The 24,574-nt window shown below is 43.4% G+C and overlaps 2 protein-coding genes across 4 annotated transcripts in view; one reads left to right on the plus strand and one right to left on the minus strand.

Annotated features, from left to right (window-relative positions):
• Positions 1–1,462, plus strand: part of ada (adenosine deaminase) — a 35,534-nt gene extending 34,072 nt beyond the window's left edge. For both annotated transcript variants that reach the window (XM_035380843.1, XM_035380844.1), the window contains exon 11: positions 410–1,462. In XM_035380843.1, the coding sequence (XP_035236734.1) occupies positions 410–514 (105 nt within the window). In that variant the 3' untranslated portion in view covers positions 515–1,462. The remainder of the gene's footprint in view (positions 1–409) is intronic.
• Positions 1,463–10,851: 9,389 nt separating this feature from the next.
• pkig (protein kinase (cAMP-dependent, catalytic) inhibitor gamma) overlaps positions 10,852–24,574 on the minus strand; it is a 39,160-nt gene continuing 25,437 nt past the window's right edge. Inside the window, exons 2-4 of one of the 2 annotated variants that reach the window (XM_035380563.1) lie at positions 23,711–23,877; positions 15,365–15,543; positions 10,852–11,696 (exon numbers count right to left, since the gene is read on the minus strand). In XM_035380563.1, coding sequence (XP_035236454.1) covers positions 11,611–11,696; positions 15,365–15,515 — 237 coding nt within the window. In that variant the 5' untranslated portion in view covers positions 15,516–15,543; positions 23,711–23,877 and the 3' untranslated portion in view covers positions 10,852–11,610. The remainder of the gene's footprint in view (positions 11,697–15,364; positions 15,544–23,710; positions 23,878–24,574) is intronic. The other variant, XM_035380562.1, reaches the window with a different exon arrangement.

Genomic DNA, 24,574 nt, shown 5'->3' on the forward strand with positions numbered 1-24,574 from the left:
CCACTCGCTGCCCCATAGCGGCCCACCGTCGGGCCTCCAGCTCGTTGCAAACCTGTTCTTCAGTTGTCAGCCTGTGATAGAATGCATAGAATACCTTAGCTGGGGAGCAGCCTTGCCACTCGTGGACCGATATAGTGCTGATTTGTTAAAACGTGGGCGGATCAACAGCTGGGGCTGGGGGTGGGCCGATTGGCACCCATTTGCATTTGCTCGAAAGATGAATCTATTTCCAATTGTAGCTTTGCTGTTCTACTCATGAGCAAGCTAGTCAACCAGAACTGCTTCAGTATTGCACATTTTTATGCCTAATTTAGTATATTTCCTTGGTGAGTCTGTATAGTGTAACAGTGTAATTCTGAAATTATATTATCTTGCATTGATAAGGGACTGTTGCTTTGTTTTCTTTTAGAACATAAATTCAGCAAGGTCCAGCTTCTTGCCTGAGAAGGAGAAAAAGGACCTTCTTAACATTTTGTACGAGGCCTACGGGATGTTAGAGAATACCAAATTCTGAAGGAGATGCTGAAAACAGCACAGATACCCCACACTTTTAATGAATATGCAACAAACCCCTGTTTGTGGAAAACTACATTTCCCAGAATCCCACTGTGCCCTCCGCACCCTCCTCCCAGACAGAACGTTACTGGCTGACTGCCTGAGAGACACAAGAAGTTTTCTTCATACATAATGATGTGAAGGAAAAATTTACAACCAACCAAATCTGTCAGCATACACATACATCATACATGGTTGGTCAGTGCCAACCACTGCCAACATTCCTGCAAATACAAATACAAATCTCTGGTTAAATTCTGCTTGACTTGTACACAGAAGCATCTGAATGGACTATACAGAATTCCATTTAATCTGGCCTAACTGATTTTAATTTTTTTTTAAGAATTGTATAAGCCAATGAGAGTTAGTTGTAAACCATTGAATCAGTCATTGATTAGTCTGGACTGCAAACCATTAACTAATCCAAAGTTGAAACACAGTTATTACAATGGTCATCTGTTGTTGTGGATATGCATATTGTGGCAGGCTCACGGGTGTGGGGTTTCCACGTCACCAATTCGATAACTAAACAATCACACGAAACACGACTGGAGTGAAATAGGGGGATTTATTTAGGGAAAAGTTACACAAGGAGGGGAAGGGGAAATTCAGCAACCAATCCAAAGTCCACAATCCGTTCTCGTTGTCCTTTTCCGTAATCCAGGGATATCCAAAAAAACCAGGTCCTCAGCCGAAACAGTTCGGTACACAGCGGGGTTTGTCAAACAGTCCGGGTCACAACAGGTAATCACACAGATATTTTTAGCTCTTACTCACTCTCCACAACACGCGTTTCCCTCACGGTACTTTGCACCGTTTGTGCACTCCGCTTCCCCTTTTATCCCTCTGCACTTAATGACTTAATTAAGTCCAGGATTGCCTCGTTGGGGCAGGAAGTCCATATAAGGCTCGGGGGTGGAGCCAGCTGGCTGCAACGTATCTGCCCTCTATTACCACTCCCCTCACCTCTCTCTGCCGTCTGCCACACACCCCCCCCCCTCAGCTCCGACCGGGAGGGAGGGGCGGTCCAGCTCCCTAGAGCATCCTTCCTGGAGAGGGCATCGGCATTTCCATGGGCTGCACCTGATCTGTGGATGACAGAGAACGCAAAGGGCTGTAAGGATAGGAACCAGCGGGTGACCCGGGCGTTACTGTCCCTATTACGTGACATCCAAACCAGTGGTGCATGGTCCGTTACGAGGGTGAAGTGCCGTCCCAATAAGTCATATTTCAGCGTTTCCAGGGCCCACTTGATCGCTAGACATTCTTTCTCCACCGTGGAATATCTTTGCTCCCGCGGTAACAGCTTCCGGCTAATGTATACGACAGAGTGTTCCTCACCTTCTTGTAGCTGTGATAGGATGGCCCCCACCCCTGTTTCGGACGCATCGGTCTGCACCACCAGTGGTTTGGAGAAGTTTGGGGTCACCAGCACGGGTCCAGAACACAGTGCTCCCTTTAAGTCCTGGAAGGCTTTCTCCGCCTCCTCGGTCCATATCACCTGGGTGGGCAGATGGCTCCTGGTCAGGTCTGTCAGGGGGCTGGCTCGGGAGGCAAAGTTGGGAACAAATCTTCGGTAGTAGCTCGTCAACCCCACAAACGTGCATACTTGCTTCTTGGTGAGGGGGCGTGGTCAGTCCCGGATCGCCTCCACTTTCTTCACCTGGGGTTTTACACATCCCCTCCCGATCGTGTACCCCAGGTACTCAGCCTCCCGTAGGCCGAGTCAACATTTTTTTGGGTTAGCTGTTAGCCCCGCCCCCCTTAAGGCCTGTAAAACTGCATTCACCTGGTTTAGGTGGATCTCCCACTCGTTCCCATGGATTACAATATCGTCAAGGTAGGCCGCGGCATACTCACGATGGGGACGGAGAACCTGGTCCATCAACCTCTGTAAGGTGGGTGGGGCCCCGTGCAATCCAAAGGGCAGCTTCCTGTAGTGGAACAGCCCGTCAGGGGTGGCAAAAGCAGTTTTCTCCCGCGCCTCGGGAGCTAAGGACACCTGCCAATAACCCTTTGTCAGGTCAAGTGTGCTGATAAACCGGGCGGTCCCCAGCCATTCAATTAGTTCATCAATTCGGGGCATCGGGTAGGCATCGAACTTTGAAATTTCATTCAATTTTCTAAAATCATTACAGAAGCGAATGGTGCCGTCTGGTTTCGGCACCAACATTATGGGGCTGCACCACTCACTATTCGACTCTTCGATGATTCCTGCTTCCAACATCATTTTTACCTTGTCTCTTATGGCGTCTCTCCTCGCTTCTGGTATGCGGTAGGGTCTCAATTTCACCTTTTTCCCAGGTTCAGTGATGATGCAGTGCTGTACCAGATCACTGGAGAACACATCCTGGTTCTGGCCGACCAACTCCCTCAGCTCCTGCTTCTGTGCTTGGCTCAGCTGCTCCCCCAGTGGCACCTCCACAGGCTTGGTCTCTGTAGTAGCCTTCCTCGGGGGAATAGAGTAGAGTACCTCACGTGCATTCCATTTTTTCAACAAATTCACATGGTAAATCTGGGTCAGATGCCTACGCCCCGGCTGTCTGCAACGTATCTGCCCTCTATTACCACTCCCCTCACCTCTCCCTGCCGTCTGCCACAATATATATCCATATATGCATATATGCAAGTATATCCACAGCAATAACAATAAAACATGTCGAGATACAATTCATACAGGGCTCATAATGAATGTCAATATAGAGTTATGCCACCATTTTCCAGACATGAAGCAGTACATCCTTGTGCAAATTAACTGAATCAAGCATGCAGTTGCATTTTAATTGGCAGCCATCTTTGTTTACCGTTCATCCATACATTCCACACACCTTGTTTGCATAATTTCCAGACCCCTTCTCAATCCAGATGGGGTCCTGCACTCCACCTGATTCTTTTGCTCTTCCTCATTGTTGTAATGTCAGCCCCCCCCCCCCCCCTTTCCCTCTTCTTTTCATTTCCTGTGCTCTGATTTGAAACTTTTTTCCTGAAGGCAAATTTCACAGAAATTACTGGAAATGAATGCCTGGAGAATGAGAACTAACCTGACGAAATGTTTTGAGAGATTTTTAGGATTTTTAAAAATACATAAACAAATGGTGGACATATAAACTCATCAAATGAAAAAAATAACAAAATCCAATGATTCAATTAATTTGCACGAGAATGTACTACGTAATACTCATTTAGTTTAAATATCGTAACACCACTAATGCAGTGGTATTAATACAGGAATTAAATATGACAACATATTAAATTATTATTAAATTGCAAATATCAAGAACTTCCATTTTGATTTTTATCTAATAATTGTTGTCATATTTAATTCCTGTATTAATACCACTGCATTAGTGGTGTTACGATATTTAAACTAAATGAGTATTACGTAGTACATTCTCGTGCAAATTAATTGAATCATTGGATTTTGTTATTTTTTTCATTTGATGAGTTTATATGTCCACCATTTGTTTATGTATTTTTAAAAATCCTAAAAATCTCTCAAAACATTTCGTCAGGTTAGTTCTCATTCTCCAGGCATTCATTTCCAGTAATTTCTGTGAAATTTCTTTGTATGACAGTGGCATTAAACATGTATAAGATGTACTTCAAACCGATTGCGAGTAGTTGCCATAGTAACGCATTGTATAAAGTGTGAATGCACCTTTTCAAAAACCTTTCTTATATTACCATTGCTCTGCTTTCCATAGTGCATGTTCTTATAAAGTATGTTGTCTTATTTTAAGGCACATATACATGCTTATAGGCCGATTCACTTATTCACCTTAACTTGTTAACAGCTTCTTCCAACGCATTTACCCTCGATGAATAAGACTTAACAACAACAATGCTGAGCTTCTCCAGTGCAGATAAAGTCCTCCTAGTCAAACTTTATTTAGTACCGTGACATTTACAGCCAGCGTCACATTGTGCTTCACAGTGGACATTTTCCAGAAAGCCTTTAAAAAGAAAAAAAAAGACAAAAAGAAAATGGTATCCTGGTAATCTAGGTTATGAAAAATTGTTTTTTTAAGAATGACTGGGAGGACTCAGGCTCTGTGCCAGCAGACTGAGTTATATTTTTTAATAAGAAAGCTTTTGAAAGCTGTTAAAACTGGGCTCATTTTGGCGGGGGGGGGGGGGGGGGGGGGGGTGGGAAAGTCTGGAAGGTTCAGTAGTAACAGGTCCATGATGTAGTGAATTGATTTCGAGTTTCAGAGATCTAGACCCCACCTCAAGCTCGACCCCTAGTACCCAGAGTGGTGCTTTTTACTGTGTATGAATCCAGCTCACTGCTCCCATAACTTTAGGCTAAAATGAGCTGCTTTATCCCTTTAAAGCCCTGCCTCCTTTTTAATGGCTGGACCGCTGCTTTGTGAACAACACATAACCTCACTTTATAAGGACTGAGGAAGGAGCTCCTGTCCACAGAACCGCACATGCACACACGCGCACACACACACGCACACACACACACGCACACACACACACACACACGCGCACACACACACACATGCAGACACACACACACACACGCGCACACACACACGCACACACACACACACACACGCGCACACACACACGCACACACACACACACACACGCACACACACACACGCACACACAGACACATTTATGTCCCCATGGCTCCCACAAGGTCAGCTGGACTCTTTGTCTCTCAGCACATAATGAATTAAAACAACCGATTACTCAGCAAAATCTCATCTGCTTTCTTCATATAAACAAACACCAACAGACTCTGCTGATCTCAAGGACCAGAGCTGGTGGCCCCTGCCTTATGCCATATTACACTAGAGCTACAGACAAATTGTCCTAATCTAATTAAGCAATGAATTCGTCATTTTCTCAGTTTTGTTTAGATTTGCAGTTAGACACGTGGGAATTATCACTGACTTCAGCAACCACATGACAAATCTGAGGCTCGTTCCAGTCCTGGGGGGCTGTGGCAGCCAGTTTACACCTTGGAAGCAGGTGTGTGTAATCAACACAGATTAATCACTTCAGTGCTGAAAGGCACCACAAAAAAAAAACAAAAAAAAAAACAGAACAGGGTTGGGTTTACTTCTTTTTAATTAAGAGTGGTTGATTTTAGTGAAAGCATGGAATGAACAACAAAAGAATGAGAAATTTTGAAATAAGAATGTATTAAATTCTTGAATCATGAAGGAGCTATCTGATAATATTTGATTTTATGAATATGATCAATGTTATGATTTGAATTATCCTCCATTGTCATTACTGGACTTCATCCTACTCTTGGTCTTATTTGGGTTGTATTGATAGAATACAGTGAATGTCCTAAAATCATGTTTGCAGCCAGTGAGGAAACAGCATCATGGGTCAAGATCTATAAATCCCAAGGGACTGCCATTGTTTTTTTAAACTTTTGTCAAACTTAAATGACATATCAGGAAAACTTGTACTACACCAAAACTGTTATCATCCTTGTTGTTGTACTACCTTAAGTGCACATTAGGTGGCAAACTTGTCACTTGACATGTCACAACTTGACATGTGACAAAACGTACCTGGGCTTATAACATGCATATGCCAATTTATGTGGTCTTAAAGAATTCTTTGAAATAGATTCCATATACAAAATACCTTTTATATTCAGATGTTTTGATTTTCATTGTGTTGCTTTTGACTAATTTGGAAATTGTGTCTTTTTAAATAAAGTTTAAAAATTTTTTTAATGATGTGATGTCTGGGAAACAGTTTGGAGTGCCTCCAAACTGAAAATCACTGAACAATGAGAGTACTGTACTTCGATTAATTCTTTTAATATAAAACCCTTTTGCTTCTCAAAAAACGTTGTCTTTTTCTTTCTAGTCACATTAACACAGGCCATAGATTTATATATAAAATTAAGAGAATGATCATTTAAAATATATCTTAGTAATATTACACAACATTATATTATCAAATCAAGCCAGGGGCAAAGACAAAAGTGAGGCCCTTTTTCACTTTGCTTAACACAGTCATGGCTAGTGAAATCAAGGCAAGAAATAGTTTGTAACTATAGTGTTATTTATTTCAATCCCAAACACTCCTCTATTCTCTGTGGGGGGGAGTCCAAAGTCCACAAGTGCTTGTGTGTGGGGGTGGGGGGGGGGAGTTGGGGGGGGGTATACTGACGTTATACACTCACTGTCAACTCGTTACCAAGGTAGTTAATGTTAAACTCGGTCAAAATGCCGAAACCGAAAAAAACTGGATGTTCTTTAATTTTGTCATTTGCTCGTTCTTTTAAAGACGGTAGGTTTAAAGAGTGTCAAAATGACAGAGAATGGATTTCAAAGGCAATGGTTAAAAATTTTAGGCAATTATTAGTTAGCAAGTAAGCCAGTGTAACGAGTAATTGGGATGGCAGGCATGCCATCCCGCCAAGTTATGGCTTGGTGGGGTGGCATTCCCCATACCTATACTGATAACTACTTTTAACAAACACAGGGCCAAGTTAATTGAAACAATTTAGGAAACATTGGGTAGCATTGCTTTGGAATACAGCTTGTTAAATTTGTGTGAGGTAAGATAGCCAATATTGCTTCATATACAGTAATCTGGTGAAGTTTTGATATCAATACTTTTAATGGTATGCCTAGATTTTGCAGATTGAATGAATGACTTATGGACAGTCCTTTATGTGTGAGTAACTTGTCATTTTTTTGTACGCTGAAAACGTGTTTTTCATCAGATAAGAGAGTCACCTGAGTCCGAGGCGGGATTTGAACCCGTGCCTCTCGCTCGTCTGAAGATCTTATAGGCAATCGCATTACCAGTGAGCTACTAGCAACCTAGCAGTGGGGGCTGCGATTTATTTATTTATTTTTCTAAACGTGTGTACTTCTCTATATGTCAAATTTGCATGTGTATACAATGTTTTTTATTGGCTGATGTAGTGAAATGTAGTATTCTTTGTGGGCCTGGAGCATTCGTGATGATGTAATCATCAGGAAATAGAAGAAGGAAAAAATGCAGAATTCCCTCTAAGTTTGGAGTTTTAATGTGTGAACATGTGAAGCTGTTTGTGAGTTGTCTGTTGACATGAGGTCAGAAAGCACAGAAGAGTCTGCGATTATTGTGGTTATATCTGTCGGAAACCCTGTAAAACTGCCAAACTCTGAATGGATCATGCCGACCCACCAAGCCGTAACTTGGCAGGATGGCATACCTGCCGCCCCAATAGACTACACATGCCAGCTTGAATATTAAAGGAACATTTTGTACTTTTGTGTAACGCCAGTAATGTTGTGAAGCTTACTCTATTGTTTTAGCATAGCTTGTATACTAGCAACATCAGCTGACCCTGCTGACCCTTACAGTTCCTCCCAGTTGTCCAGCTCCCAATTTACTCCCATTTATTTTTTATTTTTGAGACCTTGCCGAAATTAATAAAGCACAAACTATGGAGGATAACAGATCACTAAAAGAGCGTACTAATGTCAAAAGTTCTGTTTTTTTTTTAGCCGAAATGTTTTCTGGTTTCGGTGTGCTATAAATGGAGGAACAATTTTCAGATTGGCTACTGCATGGAAATAGAGCAAGCCGTAGTTAGATTTTTTCAAATGCACGTGCCCATGTGCATAATGTGTTTTTGTACAGGGCACTAAAACATTGAAAATACATCTGATATTTTTTTCAAAAAACAGAGAACCTTTGACACTTGTATGATCCTTTTTCAATCTATTAATAATCATCCTTCGTTAGTTTGCGCTTTACAACTATTCATTTCGGCAAGGTCCTGAAAATGAATGAGAGCGATTTGGGAGCCGGACAACTGGGCGAAACAGCAATGCTGTCAATGGTCAGCAGGGACAGCTGACGTTGCGCGTATGCATGTAAATGGACTGCATTCATATAGCGCTTTTATCCAAAGCGCTTTACAATTGATGCCTCTCATTCGCCAGAGCAGTTTAAGGGTTAGGTGTCTTGCTCAAGGACACTTTGACACACCCAGGGCGGGGTTTGAACCGGCAACCCTCCGACTGCCAGACGATCGGTCTTACCTCCTGAGCTGTGTCATGTATTCATGCCATGCAAATACAATGGGTTATGCTCCACAAAAATACTCGTATTATACCAAAGTGAAATATCCCTTTAAGTTATTCAACATTTCTCATGCCATGTTTGCAACTGAATGTCTGGAAGCAAAAGTGACTACAGTTCGCTTTTTAATGTTTCTGTAGGTTGGGGGAGCTCGGAATCTCCTCTTTTCAGTCCTGTATGAAACAATATGTTTTGGGGACAACACGACTGACAATGGTAGAGAAAGCCACATTTTTTTTAAAAGAATAATAATTTCCCAAGGCCCTTTGATCCACAAGGCTACAGGCAATTGTCTACCTATGCCATATGAATCAACCTCCTTTTGTTCAAGGTTCTATATGCTTAGCTGTTAACAGCAGTAAACAAAATGAAATCGGAGGTACAGACATTTTCTTGCTGAGGTCTAACCAAGATCAACGGTCCTTTGTTCGGCATCAACACAAAAGCCACTAAATTAGAAAGTAATTTGTAGTTTAGAGGAGCGTTTGATCTCAGATCTCGCCTGGCACTAATAATCCATTGTTCTCCCTTCAGACGCAAAACAGTTTCTGTTTCAGTCCGTTTAAAGAAAAGAAGAGCATTTAGTTTGACATTTCCACAGACTGTACATGGGTGGATGGGGAGGGGGCAGTAGTGGAGGGGGGAGGAGGAGGAGTGAGGAATAGAAAGATTTTATACCCTGGAGCCTACATACAAAAGGTTTGAGCAAATAAGACTGCATTTCACCTCCATTTTACCTGAAAACTGTCGCAAGCATTTTTACGCCTGTGAAGAAAAGTGAAATTTCCCCCACCACTACAAGCCACCTGCCACTGTGGAGGAGTGGCCAAGGAGCACGAAGGGGTGGACTTTATGCAAGAGGCCAACTATCGACCAATCGTGGATGGCCACTGCCTGCAAAATGGCAGGCCGCAAACACTGAGGCCAAAGTCACAAATTCTTTATAGTAACCAGATGGCCAGGTCCTGATATGGAAGTGTCAGTTGTTACTCTCCTTCATGAATATTCATAAGATGCATGAAAATGTTAATTGCACAGTTGATCATCTGCTTAGAAGAAGATTTAACTGATTTAAACTATAACCTATAAAAAATAACAATAATCTTCAGAAAAGTGAATTATTTTATGGGGAGAAAAAATAAATAAAAGTCCTTGTGAACCACAGTTTGTTAAGACAGTGGGCAAACATCAGGTGGGAGACCAGGATGGACAGTAGAGTGCCTCCTAGCGGTAGCATAAACATGGCCTGTGGTGGACTATTCACATTCAAATTCAAATTCAAATAGAAGTCAATCATGTGACACCTGGTGCATTATGTCACAGGAGTTAAACAATGTGTTTACACTTCCTGAGATCACGGGCAGGGGGTGGTGTGGTATTACCTGAGCGCACCTGTGGAATGACAGGACCACTGTGCAGAGCACTCACGCTCACACCGGCCCCGCCCCCCTTGACCACACCCGCTCAGGTTTCCTCTCGCGCTGCTCGGCCACCTGAGACAGACCCGGCTTCGCTCGCTCGTTTCTGGCCGCGTTACCGGAGGCTTGGTCAAAGGAGAGCTCCATATCTGCTCGGCTCCAAGCCATGAAAATCGACACGTTTCCCGGAGAATGCGGTTTCTGTGACGCCGCTGGTGTGGGTTTCAGAGGAGAGCCTGCGACAGGCTGTTCCCCCGTCCCTCATCGGACTTCCGCAGCACGCAACAGGGTTGTGTTACTCACGGAATAATCCGGAAGGCCTGCGGTGTGCCCAAAGTTGGCCGCAAGAGATGTTCTACTAATAGATCTACGCGCACTACACGTAGGATTCCATTTTGTCAGCTGTTCAATCTGCTGCATGCTACTTTTAAGACTGAAGTGCCAATTTTTGCCATCCTGTTATGATACACAGCAACGTAAAATAATCAGGTAGCACAGAAGGTCATCTGAACCCAGAATTACTACCCAGGAACACCACAGGTATCCCAAATACTAACCAGATATTCAGCTCTAGTGCTCCTTTCATCCACTCTACTTTTGGTTGCAATCATCAGGTTGCAGTTCTGTTTGGATTGCAAGCCATGGATATGCTGTCTTCAACCACGCCCCTTTGGAATATGGATGAATGAATTCCCAGGGCATCCATATCGTGAATGCACATGAACCTGCCATGAAAGCTTTCACTAGTGAGAATCACAAAGATGAAAAAGACTTCACGCAAAAAAAATAAATAAAACAAAATGACACCAACCAATACTGTACATTTCTCTGGACACACATATATGTATTTTTATTACTTATTCAAAATTCCTAATACAAACATCTCTGAGGGAAAAAAAACAAAATAAATACCATCCCATACATCACATTTAAATGCCAACCAAACGTATCCGATAGTAGAAAGCAGATCCAAAAAAAAAAAAAAACTGCATCCAGATCGGACCTAAAAACAAACAGAAGTGTATGTGTATATATATATATGGCGTATATACAAAATTAGGACTTCATCTGGTCTTCATTCGTTTTGGTATTCCTGTGCTTGATTGCGTGTGATCAGATTAGGGCTGCCCTCTGTAACGGTGCGGAGTGGAGGAAGGCCCCGCGAGTGCTGAATCCAAGATGGCCGCCGTCCTGTGGGGGGAAAACACTGACGCTAAGCAGCAGGTGGCGGAGACAGAAAAAGCACCCGGGCAAGGGCGCCAAAACCACAAGGAAAAACAGGATTCGCCGCGGAGCGTTTATGACATTTCTCTTTCTCTTTTTTGTCAAACCTCGTCTGTTTTTTTTTTTTCAGTTCTGCGGTGTTGTCCGGGGACCGTCCCCTGGCGGTTACCGAAATAGAAAATATAATCCAGCCACACCGGCCCCAGTCTGTGTGTGTGGTACTGCGTCTCCCCACGCCCATCTGGACGGGCTGCGTCGAGGGGAGGAGGAGGGGGGGGGGGGGGAGAAGGGGGTGTGTTGGGGGATGACTCGGGACGTGGCAGGCCTCCCCGGGGCGGGCGGGCGCGGTTTAGGAGGGGCCCCCGCCTGCTTCGGCCTCCTGGCTCCCGGACCCGTCGTCCTCCGGGGGCGGCGACGCCGCGGATCCCTCCCCCTCTGAAAGACACAGCCAATCAGAGCTCGGTGACTCTACCGCAACCCTTTAAAAAACGGCACCAAGGAGCCAGGATAAGTAAATGAACCCCTGAGAAAGTGCTCGGTTGGATGTGCCCGCTAAGAGCTACTGGCTTTCAAGCAGCTTATACTGCATGTTATACCGTACATATGTTCCCTTGGAATCAGTACACAAGGACGCACTGATTTCTCCCTCTTCATCTTCCCCGAGAAATGACAGCGAATTGCAAAATCCAATTATATGCACGGTACATTTGTACAAGTTTGTTTTACAGAAAGCCTCTGCCCCTTTTTGGAGAGCATCCTCATGTGACAAGAGTAATGGTAATGATGGGTTCTCAGACCTATTTCAGGAAACAGAGCAGCAACATGAATAGATAAGCTATGTCCTGATTAGCAGGGAACAGGCAGGGAACAAGCATACTCACTGTAGCAAAGTGGGCAAGCGAGCTGGCTTGGCCTTACCGATATTCAGAGAAATGAAATGAGTGAAATGAATACCCACGCTTTACACTGTTATTAGGTCTCCTGTATTTAGTGTGTTCTGAGAAATTACGAAATAGAGAAGAATGCTTTTTTTTACCGGTGAAAAACACAACAAATCTGAACATACAATTTGGTTCATAGTTTTTCAAGCCTTGCTTGGCAAAAGACACACCTTGGGGCAGCTAATACGTGATTCAGATATTAGGCTCCAGCTTAGCTTAGCTTAGCTTAGCTCAGTGATTTTAACCACCCAGGGCTGCAGAGCTAAACAAATTGTAAGATGCAAATGATTCCGAGAGACGCATATAATGCAAACATTAGACTGCACTGAATTTCAAGGGGTTAACAAACCACGCGATATGAAAACGGTGTTGAGTCTGTGTTGTCACCACACGCTTGACATTGTGTCGTGACATGGAAAACTTTGTCACCACACGCCTGATTTTGTGTTCTCATATGGAAACTGCATTACCACATGCTTGGGATTGTGTCGCGACACCAAAATCGCATCACCGCACAACTGAGTCTGTGTCACGACAGCGCAGCCTTTTCTCTGCAAAACGAGGAGGTGTCAAGTGTTCGGAAGAATTTCATGAATTTGTATTGATTGAATATTTACTGAGGTGTGACCAAGCTTCGGTATGGAGGCAACAGATGTTCTATTCTGTAGCGCAGCACCAGAAACTACCGTCACCAACGGCAACCTCCAAGCCAAAACGACAAACCTCAGAGACAAACCTTAAGGTTCACCCCCGGACCCCCGTAAACCTGCTTTGCGATGACCCCTTTGTAAAAAGCGCTATACAAAGAAAATCCAACAGAAAAATATTGAAAGATGGAGAGAACTTGGGAGCCAGTGAGCGCGGTGATTCGAGCAGCATTTCCAGGACTGTGTGCGGGTGGTGAGAGGGGATGTGTTGCAATATCGTATCATACACTTTCCATAAACGATCATACCAGTCCAGTATCGCAACAGTTACACACACTGCACCTGTCACAGACTACATGCATTTCTTCTGGCACACGTTAAGAGGCAGTTCACCCAAAAATTGATGCAGGTGCAGTTCACCTCGACACAACAGTCCTCTACTGACCCGTGATTCTGTGGCTCTCGATGCACCGAAAATGAACATTTTAAAAATTCAACAACAACAACAACTTTCCAAAATATAACGGTCACTCACAAACATCCACGGAACTCGATCCGTGCACGGTTTCATCGAGAATGACTTCTGCCGAAGTACGCCAACTGTGTATATCCGAAAAAAGTCTCGTTTGTTGTGGTTTCCATATAGCAACTTGTTAGCGACTTAGGCAACTTTATTAAAGCACACCGGCTTCGAAATTCACGGTTGAGATATTAACAGGTGTAATTTATGTTGTATTCTACGACCAAAATTACACCCATTAATACCTCCTCCATGAATTTCGAAGCAGTTAAGTGCTTTAATAAAGTAAGTATATAAAGTCTAGAACACAGTGGATATACGTCGATAGAAGTAGTAGTTCTCGATGATACTGCACAAATTAAGTTCTGTGGATGTTTGTGAGTCACCATGGCATTATATATGGAAAAGTCGCTGTTGAGTTTTTAAAATGTAAATTTTCAGCGCACTGAGAGCTGTAAAAATAGGGGTCAATAGAGGTCCACTGCATCAGGGTGAACTGCATCCAGAAAACTCTCAAAAATAACAGAATCTCAGCGAAAATCAGAATGGATAGATAGTACCCTGGGGTAAGTGGAAACATACTTTCATTTCTGGATGAACTGCCCCTTTAAAAACATTTGCATTTCATACATGAATGTACGTTAAGCTACTGTTTAAGAGGCAGGTTACAGAAAATGCAGTTGCTCAAACTTTTCAGTCCTGAATATGAAGCACTTTCGGCCACATTTTTTGTATGAAAGGTGCTATATAAACAAAGTTATGTTATTATTGTTATCATTATTATTATTATAAAGTCGGCCGTGGGCTATAAAATTTTGGAAATCAGTTAACTGCAGTTCTATAGATTCTCATTTGTGGTCATAGTTCAGTGAACTAGGGAATGTGGGAAAATGCTTCACAGATTCCGTGATGCAAAAGGTCCTATTGTTTAAAGTTCTACGGAGCGGAGAGATCACAAACATTCCTTTCAGTTCCAGGGAATTTACATAACAAAAGGCCAGTCTGCATTTCCAACCAGCTCAGAAGAAAAATGACATCATAGGAAAAATGACATCATAGGATATTTTCCCATAAAAGTCTCACATAAACAATACCTTTCCTGTAAAAATATTAAATAAAAGAACGGTTAGTCGTGTGCAGATGTGGAGTTTTCCTTCAAGCGATTCCTCTTGTGGAACAGACAGGGCCATTCCCATGCAAATGAAAAGTTCTTAGGAAGCAGGAGCCAACAGACCAGCTGATAACATACACGGAGTACCCGAAATCACATTTGACCCCGGGGGACCCCCTTCAACAAAACAAAAATTAATCACGCGAGAAGAGGAAGGGCTAACAAGGACCAATTGTTCTCCGATTGTTCAACTCGACACAAGGCTATTATAAACAAAAACTTTCACACTCGAGTGTCCAGGAGCACGTCACGAATCTGACAAAAAATATGAGCTGGACGTAAGTCAGCTTGGCAGCAAGTAGCCTTTTGGAATTGGAAAAAGGCTCTCACATCTTAGAGGACTTTAAATTAGCCTTACAAGATACCGGCACTTTACACATAACTCTGGTTTTTTAACATACTATGATTATTTCTAACAGGACAAATAACTCTCTTTCGCTTTTGCTTCTGAACCACATTAGCCGTGTAAACCCACCTTGCCCGTAACAGGAGAAAGCCAAACGTACCCGACTGCTGCGGACAAGTCATAGCATTTAATAACTTGCAACCAACCACCTTCGCTGACTAAGCCAATTAGGAGCCCTCCCCGGTCTTATATATTTATAAGCATCACATCAGCTTACCCACAATGCACAGCACGGATATAGATAGCACACCTAATGAATAGCACTTGGAGCCATTCCAGGTTTTACTAGATGCAGGTGAGCACTGTGACTGGCAGAGTTCCACTCAGCACACAGCCTGCTTGCAGTAAGACCCGGAGCGGCTCAGCAGGAGTAGGAGCACCGCTCCCATCCCCTGCAGTGCCGACGGCCAGCGCTTACCGGCAGTCTCCAGGTTCATCTGGGCCATGTCTTTGGTCAGTTCACTGGTGCCCACGACTGTCCCCTCCTCCTTAATGTCCGGCACGGCGTTCCTGCGACCTGTGCGATCGCAGGTGATGAACTCAGAGTACGACGTCTCCACATCCATCATCTGCCCATGCCCAGCACGCTCATTACACCTGAGAGAGAGAGAGAGAGAGAGAGAGACAGAGAGGGAGGGAGGGAGGGAGGGAGAGGGAGAGAGGGAGAGAGAGAGAGAGAGAGAGGGGGGAAGAGAGTGAGATACTGTAGGTAGTCCCTGTTGCTTACATCACACCTGACACATTAGAGTTTAACATCATCTTGCGCTGTTATTTCATATGAATCTGTCAATATATCAAGAATGCATGTAAGCCCCCCCCCATTACATTCTCAGTTTTTCTGTTATTTTCTCGTCTTCAGAATATCATCAGAATATCCTTGGTAAAAATGTCCATACACAGTGCATTACCTGTGCCTTTCCAAATATGGTACTGGGGTTTAGAAACAGCCCTGTGCTCCGTTTAGTTCCAAGGAAATCTATCTATCCATCTCCCTCATTAGTCTCCCAGAATTCCTTTGTACTCTGAGGTCAATTCTGGGCCATTTCTGCCAGAAGAGGGTCCACTGCCTCTCTCACGGCCCTTATTTCTAACAGGCTTTTTAAGGCATTGTCGGGCGCATGCGACAGCAAAGCACTGCAATTAGGCTGCCAGGATCTCTGGAGCAGCGAGGGCAGGGGAGCGCAAATTAGACGTTTCCATTCCGCACGCGCCCGTCTCCGCTCTCTCCTCGCCGCGGCGCGCACACGGCGAACCGCCATTTTCAGAGCCGCGTCCGCGAACGGCGCCGAGGACCCAGAGGGACGGGGCGGCGGGGGAAGCGGCCACCTGCGACTCCACTGGAAAAGACCGCCCGGCTAATCACTGTCAAAATACGAGCGCAATAATCTGGGACTCCGACCACTCTCAGCGCCTTGCCCACCCCCCATTTTCCAATTTCATTATGTTTGACCCGAGATATATTTAAACAGACACTGCAGATGGAGCCCAGATCCTAAAAATAAGAGCATGATTAACAGGTACAAGAGAACATCTCCTTGTAAGGGCACAGAAACATTCTGTGCGAGAGTACAGGAAGGAATTTTGTAGGATTTACAAAGCATTAATGTATTTACTTATTCATCCATCCATCCTCCTATCCATCTTATCCCCCTGTTCTACCTTTTTTGGAATCATTAAACTTTGCTGCCCAAACCCATACAGAGACTCAGCTGCCTAAGAGCACCACTTCCCAAACACCCAACAGGCTACACTCTCCCAAACACCCAGCAGACTGTATACTCCCAAACACCCAACAGACCAAACTCTCCCAAACAGCCAACAGACTACACTCTCCCAAACACCCAACAGGCTACACACTCCCAAACAGCCAACAGACCACTACTCTCCCAAACACCCAACAGACTGTATACTCCCAAACACCCAACAGACTGTATACTCCCAAACACCCAACAGACTGTATACTCCCAAACACCCAACAGACCACATTCTCCCAAGCACCCAACAGGCTACACAGTGCTACAAGACAGCCAATGACAATTTTACACCCTACAGTCCACACAGAGCTACTGGAGAGCCAATGATAATTTACACCCTACAGTCTATACAGTATTACAGAAGTGCCAGTAACTATTGTACATCCTACAGACAGAAGGACAGTGTTCATTCTTGTAGCTCAAGAGAGTGTAAGTCTTGCACATTTACAGAGCAGAATAGTTTTTAATAGCGGAATGCTTTTACCTAGTGAAAGACCACACTACAAAATGCATCATTTTAAAGATGTTTTAATGTTTTACAAATCCGTTGTTACTTCCAGTCCAGTCTCGAAAGTTGGAAATATATATTATGATCACAAATTTGGTATTTTTCTTTACCTCAGAGAAGTCACAGCAATGCATGAGGAGAGATCTCAAACTATATATCCGTGAACTTATAAACGTGCGATTTTGTGAAATAGATAGTGCCTCAATTTGTCAATTTATTCACAAAACAGCCCTGTCTGTCTTTAAGTCTTTTAAACAACATGTTTAAACTCACAACAAATACACTACTCGTACATTTTCAAGTGGTGGAGAAACAGACACCGCAGGAAGAAATCTCCCATCCACATTTCTTATTCATCCCTCCTTTCCTCCTCCACTGAAGAGCCAGCATTTAAATGGGTCACAAAAACCTGCCAGCAATGTCAATCAGCACAGCTGCTGGTTCCAGCAAAAGAAAAAAAGAAAAAGAGAAGAGAAGGCCTAGCACAGAAAGTTGAATAAGTCCGCCCTCTCGGCTGTGCTGCTAAAAGGGATGACGTCGCACTGGTAATGCAGTCAGTTGTGAGGTAGTACAGAGAGTATCACAATCCAGATTGCCTACATTACCCATCAGCACCACAATCTGGATCACCTACGTTACCCATCAGCACGACAAAGTCAGCTCTACCAAGACCACAGAAATAGCTGTTTGTCACTGGCCTTTCCAGAAGTCCTCTAAATACTGGAGTTGTCTATTTTTTCTAAAGAATTCTGGCCACAAGAGTCTCTTGAAATATTCTGTACGTCGGTTTGGAAAGCAAATTATGTCAGGTAGCGTCTCACAAACCTTTGTTTACATCTTGGACATTAATGTTTCAGATAGCCATTTTGTCTGAGCATTAGCATGACAGTGATAAATGGGCTTTTGAATGGGGAGAGTGATTAGTTTATACTTTGCAGGACCATTCTTGATATCCACCCATAGTAAATACACAGCCATGGTCACTTTTCCAAGAATCATTTGCCCTGCTTCATTTTATCTGGTGTACTTGTGCATGCTGATTATCATTTACTGTTTAACAAATTACATTTGATCGGAAACTCAGCAAACGCAGCCATTTCTAACCAGTTAAAACGGCTGTGATTGGTGGCTCAGCTGACAACCCGATTCTCGTTTGTGGCGACGGCTTTGGGAATGAAACGGAGAAGCAACGCAGGCACAAACAGACCCACAGCTGGGAGCCATGCTCGTAATGCATCCGTAATGCACAGTGATGGTGCGGTTCCCCGCAGAGGATAAGAGCTCCGGCGATCAGCGAAGCGAGCTCATTTCAGTCCAATTTCCAAGTGCGGCTCCTTGAGGCCTAAGTTCTTCTTTTTTTCTTTTTTAGAGGAACTGGCAGCCTTCCTTTCCCACCGACACACAGACCTGCCGGTTCCCAGACACACTCCTTTAACATTCCCTTCACATCGCGTGACCCTTCCTGGACCATTTCCTTTTGATTAAGACCATTACAAATGGAAAGGATCGCTGGGGTAACGGTGAGGTCTAAGCCGAAGCTGCTGGGGAAATGCTAGCGTGGCAGCGTAGAATAGTGGTTAGAGAGGCTTATAACATAAAGGCTGCAGGTTCGGACCACAGGCAGGGCAGTGCCATTGTGCCCTTGATCAAGGCATTTTAACCTGATTTGTATGGATGAATACTATGTAAATAAAAATGCAAAAGCTGTGTAAGTCGCTCTGGATGAGAGTGCAAAGACAGACTAAAACAATGTAGTCCAACAGTCCAGTACAGTGTGGCACAGTGAGAATACACCCCCAACTTTGAGAGGTTTCTGTACCCCGGGAAAATATTTAGAAAGGCCCCCAAGCGCTGAACATTGGTGCCCAACACGGCCTGTGCCCGTCCCAGGTGACCCAACGTCGACCGACCTGGTCGATCGAGCACCTGCAGCAGCGGCGGCGGACTGGCGGACTACAGCACGGTAAAAACGCAGACAGCTGGCCACACGGGTTTGAGAGGACGCAGGCACTACCAGGCCCCTTTCCCAAATCGGCAATGACACAGGGCTACAGGATCGGGTGTTCAAATGTGCAGAAAAAATGTAATGTATACAATTTAGTTTTTCCCCCGTGTTAAAAAAAAAAAACCCAGCGGTTTAGCAGAGTCATCATTTCCTCTCAGCTGCAGCACTGACAGGACACAGGTGTGTGAGGCCCTCGATCACATTTAAAAGCTACCCATGTAAGCTTGCGCTGAGAATGAAGCACTTTCGCGGGAGTTCACCGCACAATTTATCATTCACTTTGGATATCTCAATCGGAGCTTGACATTTAAATGAGAAAAAAAAACATTTGAATACCAAACCCGGGGACGACTCGTCACGTGTCCGAGGCCGGGACGATCGCACAAACGGGCCAGCCGGCACGAGCGCGCGCGCCAACGCTCGTCGGTTTTTGAGGAAAACGATTCTCTGAAGCAACACCAAGAAAGAAAGTTCATGAATAAACAATGATAATACCACTGTGCACGCTAATGCAATGGCTAGTAGTGTTCTGCAAGAAGCACATCAGTGGAGGCGGATTGGAGAATTGCATGTCGGGGAGCGATGTGCGTTTGGTCATTGGCAGTCACGTGGGCGCGTTGCGTTTTTCGAGAAAGGTGCTTATCGATTTACAACAGCAGAGAAAGAGAGGTCGGCAGGAACGCAGCTTGAGTTCAAAAGCTAAAGCCGCACAGATATTTGCTACCAGTGTCAAGTTACAAGTCACGGGGGAATACATGCTTGACCAGGCAGGCTCCAGATTTGCAAACTGAACGAGAGCCCTTGCTTAGATTTTCTTAAAAAAAAAAAAACATTATGGTTTTAATCTACTGTGCAAGAAACAAAAACAAAACATGGGTACTGTCAGTGTCGATTCTTTTAGGAGAATAATTGCCCCTGATAGAAATGGTGAAATTGTTTGTGAACGTGACATGAGGAAATGATTGTCGGACCGTCTCCTTCCACTCACTGAAATGAAGCAACAGCAGTAGCCATATTGCCAGACAACAATCTGTGCCATTATACAGAATTCCAATATCCATGTCTCCACATGGGCACTGTGAATACTCCCGTGGTAAGACCAGGAATCTGAGTGCATAATGGTAAGCGGTATTAACATCAGCAAGACGTAAATATATGGTTTTTAATGTAGAACTCTATTGCCAAGTCAAACCAATGTTTGGCATGGCAATGCATCGTTTTGTAAAGTGATAAACAAGGATCCAGGCAGCAAGAGACAGGAGGTTTCGCAATATGCATACAGCCCATGTTTTCTACCTCAGGGCAATGGCTGCACAGGGGCGGGTGGGCCCTGAGCGGGCCACGCCCATCTAAATAGTATTCTGCCCCGCCCATTTATCTTGGCTGGACCGCCTCACCCAATAGTGAATGCCCACTTAGGTAGTTCTGGCGCACCTAGTTATATGCAGCCCAACTATAGGAACGTTTCTAGCTACACTGCTGCAGTGCAGCATGCTGAAGTAGCATGCGTTAGGCAGCCTCTAAAGGAAATGCACCATTATTACCCTATTAGCACCATCTCAGCTGGAAGGCGCTATAAATTATGATCTAATGTTGATAGCAAAAAAATGCTTTGCCAAGAGGCGCTCTCGCTCTCTCGCTCTCTCCCACTCCCCACCATCTTCCTTATCACCTCCGTTTCTGTGGATATAAGAATTCCACCCACTCTTGGGAGAAAAATGTAAGTGCTAAAAAAAATAAAAAAAAGTGCATTGTCAAAAAACCCTTTCTGCTTCAATGTCTCTCCAAGGGTGGTGGAAATTCTTACATCCAGTTCTAGGTACTTTATCCATGTACCTTAGTAGAACTGCCAAATTTGTATTTGTCCTTCACTGTATATTACATCTAAAGGTCTCAATGTTTGATAAAAGCAGATATTCTTGTATGTGATCTGAATGGCAAAGGTGTCCACCTCCTCTTTTTGAGTTTTGTTTTCAAACTTGTCGTCACAGATCAAATAAATAAAGAAATATAAAGGCATTAATTAAAAGAAGAATGGGCCAGTGTCTTGGGGTGTGCATTTCCAGACCTTCAGATCTTAGAATATTCTAAGCGCCCCAACATAAAACGTTACAGGTAAACAAACCAAGCTCTAATCTCTTTCTCTGTTAATAATGACTCAGTGCCAATAGCCGTGAAAGTTAAACCATAGCCTACTGCATGTTTAATTTCATTCAGTGCTCTTTGACCATCTTTAAATACAAGTCATGGGGGAAATAATATTGCATAGGTTCCTGCATTTTACATGAATTGAAAAAGCACAAACATCTGAAAACTGATTTTATTTATCGGGTAGTCCTGTCATAGTAGAATAACCGATAAAACAAACTGTGGCCTCGTCCTCAGCGGAAGCGCCAGTTGGCTTCTCGACCCAAGTCAGTTATGTGTCAGCTGTCACGTGTTGAAGAGAAGAACCAACTGACAGGACTCCAGGAGGCCGCTGTTATGGGAAATCTTTTTTCTGGAAAGACGTCGGAACTTCCGCCCGGCTCCTGAAGTGCTGTTCTCTTTTTCGCGTGTTTTTCTCACCTCTTGCACACTGAGTGCTTGTAAATGTAGTGCATTAGCGGTGCGCATTTATTTCAGAAAACTTAAGTGCGAGGAGAGCTGGAACCGGAGAAGGGGCTTTTATTTCTAATTGACGTCGCACGTGCACTGCAGCTACAGAGCTGCTTCTCGTGGTTTCAGAGATGTTTACCGCAAACCGTTTTATTTTATTCGCGTTTTTAATGCGTCTGTTTTTATGGTTCTTTGCTATCCTTCCGTGGTTCCGAATAAATCCGCCTGCACCAGAGGGGGAACTTTTGTCTCGTCTCAGCCTTGAAACCTTCAAAGTGTAGTCCTACCCCTGTATGAAAGCATGTCCGCTCCAAAATTAAAATGCAAATCGGCAATTAACCTTGACAAAACCCAAGACATAATAAAGTGTTACAGTAATGATGTCTTTTTCTAGGCCAACTGAAGTTTCTTCCGCCATGGGTTCCCTCGGCAGATTTCCAATGCATTTTCCCCCCACAGGGATTTCGTTTTCTACCGAAAATAAGGTCTGTGGTTAACGTAAGCCAAAGGGAGTATCGTGTTTTGTTTTAGGTGATAAATTACGCCCGTATATATCTCAACCATGAATTTAGAAGCCGTTACGTGCTTTAAAAAAGTAATTTTATAACAAGTTGCTATATTGAAACTACAAGGATTGTCGCGTGCAGGCAGAACAGTATGGAAACTTGTAGGGGTTGCCAGAGTGCTTCAGTTGTTGTTGTTTCAACGTAGTAAATTGTTAGCAACTTACTTTTTAAAAGCACGTAAGGGCACATAATGGCAGGGTTGTGTCGTAGAGGGCGAGATAAATTGCATATGAAATGGACTTTGCATTAAAAAAATTTAATTGTCAGATACGTGAACTTGAAAATGAAAGCACAAAGCAAGCTTTTGCATTTTCATTTGAATTATGTCATGGTTTTTGCGTACATCAAATGAAAATGAAATGCAATCGCCGATGTGTATTTTAATTTTGCCATGGATATGTATCCATTCTCCTAATCATTCCTGTTCCTCGTCTACTTATAATCTACAGCTCTGCTTTTCACATTTAATTATATATTATATATCACACTTAACAGTGGAGGTGGATTACAGGTAAATACATATAATGTTATGGATAAAGATGACAGTGTAATACATAGATAATTCTGCATTACAGTTTGAAACAAGCCAGCAGGATTCCTGATGTCTACACATTACATACTGTAGCATTCATAAAAGTAAGTTTGTCACAAAACTCACTCATTTCAAATCAAACATTCAAATCCTTGGATGGCTGCTGTACCTGCTGGTTTTTGATGTGTTCCTGCACTTAAGTGCTTAATCAAAGTCACTGATTAGTTAAGGAGTCTGCACACCTTGTTTCCAAGGCCTAAATTGGCTACTGGTTGAAAGGAAAACCAGCAGACACCACGGGCCTACAGGACTGGAATTTGAGACCCCTGCCTTATTCTGACAAGATGGCGCAATGCAGTGGACAGTTCTTCACAGAAACACAAGGATGGCATTCGCAGAACCAAGCATGGACCGGAAACACCACTCAGCAGAAACCACTAAGAATCAGAATGTGATTTCAATATAAGTGGCATTAAATGACCTTATAAGAAGAACTTGCAATCTTGAGACTATCAAACAAGGCTTGGAGGCGGGGGCAGGGGGGCAATGCCCACCCTCCCAAACTTTTGCTCTGCCCCCTCCCAAACCATTCACTTTAAAGAATCAATTATTTTGATCCACCGTTTGAAAAAATGCTACAATTATTCAAGTTTTTTTTTTTTATTGGTCACTTTATTTCTTACTCTTTCTCTGCTCAGGAGGCTTAGCCAGTCAAAGTGCTCTGTTCAAAATAGCGAATAGAATAATTTAACAAGATACAATCAGATACAAGGAAATGCATACAAAAAACATAGGCATTACCTTGGTTTGTAAAGTGCTTTCTTCTTTTAATGGATAAAGCAGTAGAGAGATTCAGTGTAGTAGTGTAGTAGCTTTCAATGACTGACAGTGATGCATATCCAGTCCCTTTTATGGACGGCCAGTCCACTGTGCCGCCATCTTGCATACATCAGGCCATGCTTTAGAGTCTTTGAACATATGGAGAAATACGTGTAAATATTAAATTGTGTTATTATTAATATGAAGGTGTGTTCAATGATTCTAGTTATTCTTTTGAGAGTAGAGGATGGCATTAGAGAAAAATACTGTTACTTTATTATACTTTGAACAACAAGAGAGTGTCCAGCTTATTTGGGCTGCTTCCTGCTGCTACGCTCTCACTGTGACAAACGGGGAAACTGCCACAAACATACTTGGAGTTGTCAAATTTTGTTATTATTTACCAGTAATATGAAGTTGTGTTCTATGGTTTCATGTTATGATTTATCGTTCTGAGAGCACAAAATTACTAGAAATTTGTTATGTTATAAGCAGATAATCAAAGTGATACCTTGTTTAGCAGGAAACCCTGTATGCAGTTGCATGCTGTACAGTAGTAAATAATTTGGATATGATGTAGTTAAAGATGTGCAGTATACGCACCCTTAACAATAATGACCAAATAGAGGAGGAGGTGGGGAAAATCACAAAGAAAAAGACCAATAACAGTCTGATAATAAACTTCTGACCACATTAACATAACTGAGCATGTGTATAAAATAAAAGGCTGTAATTCCAATATGGATCACCAAAAAAACCGTCAATCAAGTCACTTTAACCTCATATTCATGGTTTCATTTCAAATCCAATGAGCTGGAGTGCAGAGCTAAAACAACGAAAACTGTC

Source organism: Anguilla anguilla, chromosome 11, assembly GCF_013347855.1.
Source record: "Anguilla anguilla isolate fAngAng1 chromosome 11, fAngAng1.pri, whole genome shotgun sequence".
Classification (NCBI taxonomy): domain Eukaryota; kingdom Metazoa; phylum Chordata; class Actinopteri; order Anguilliformes; family Anguillidae; genus Anguilla; species Anguilla anguilla.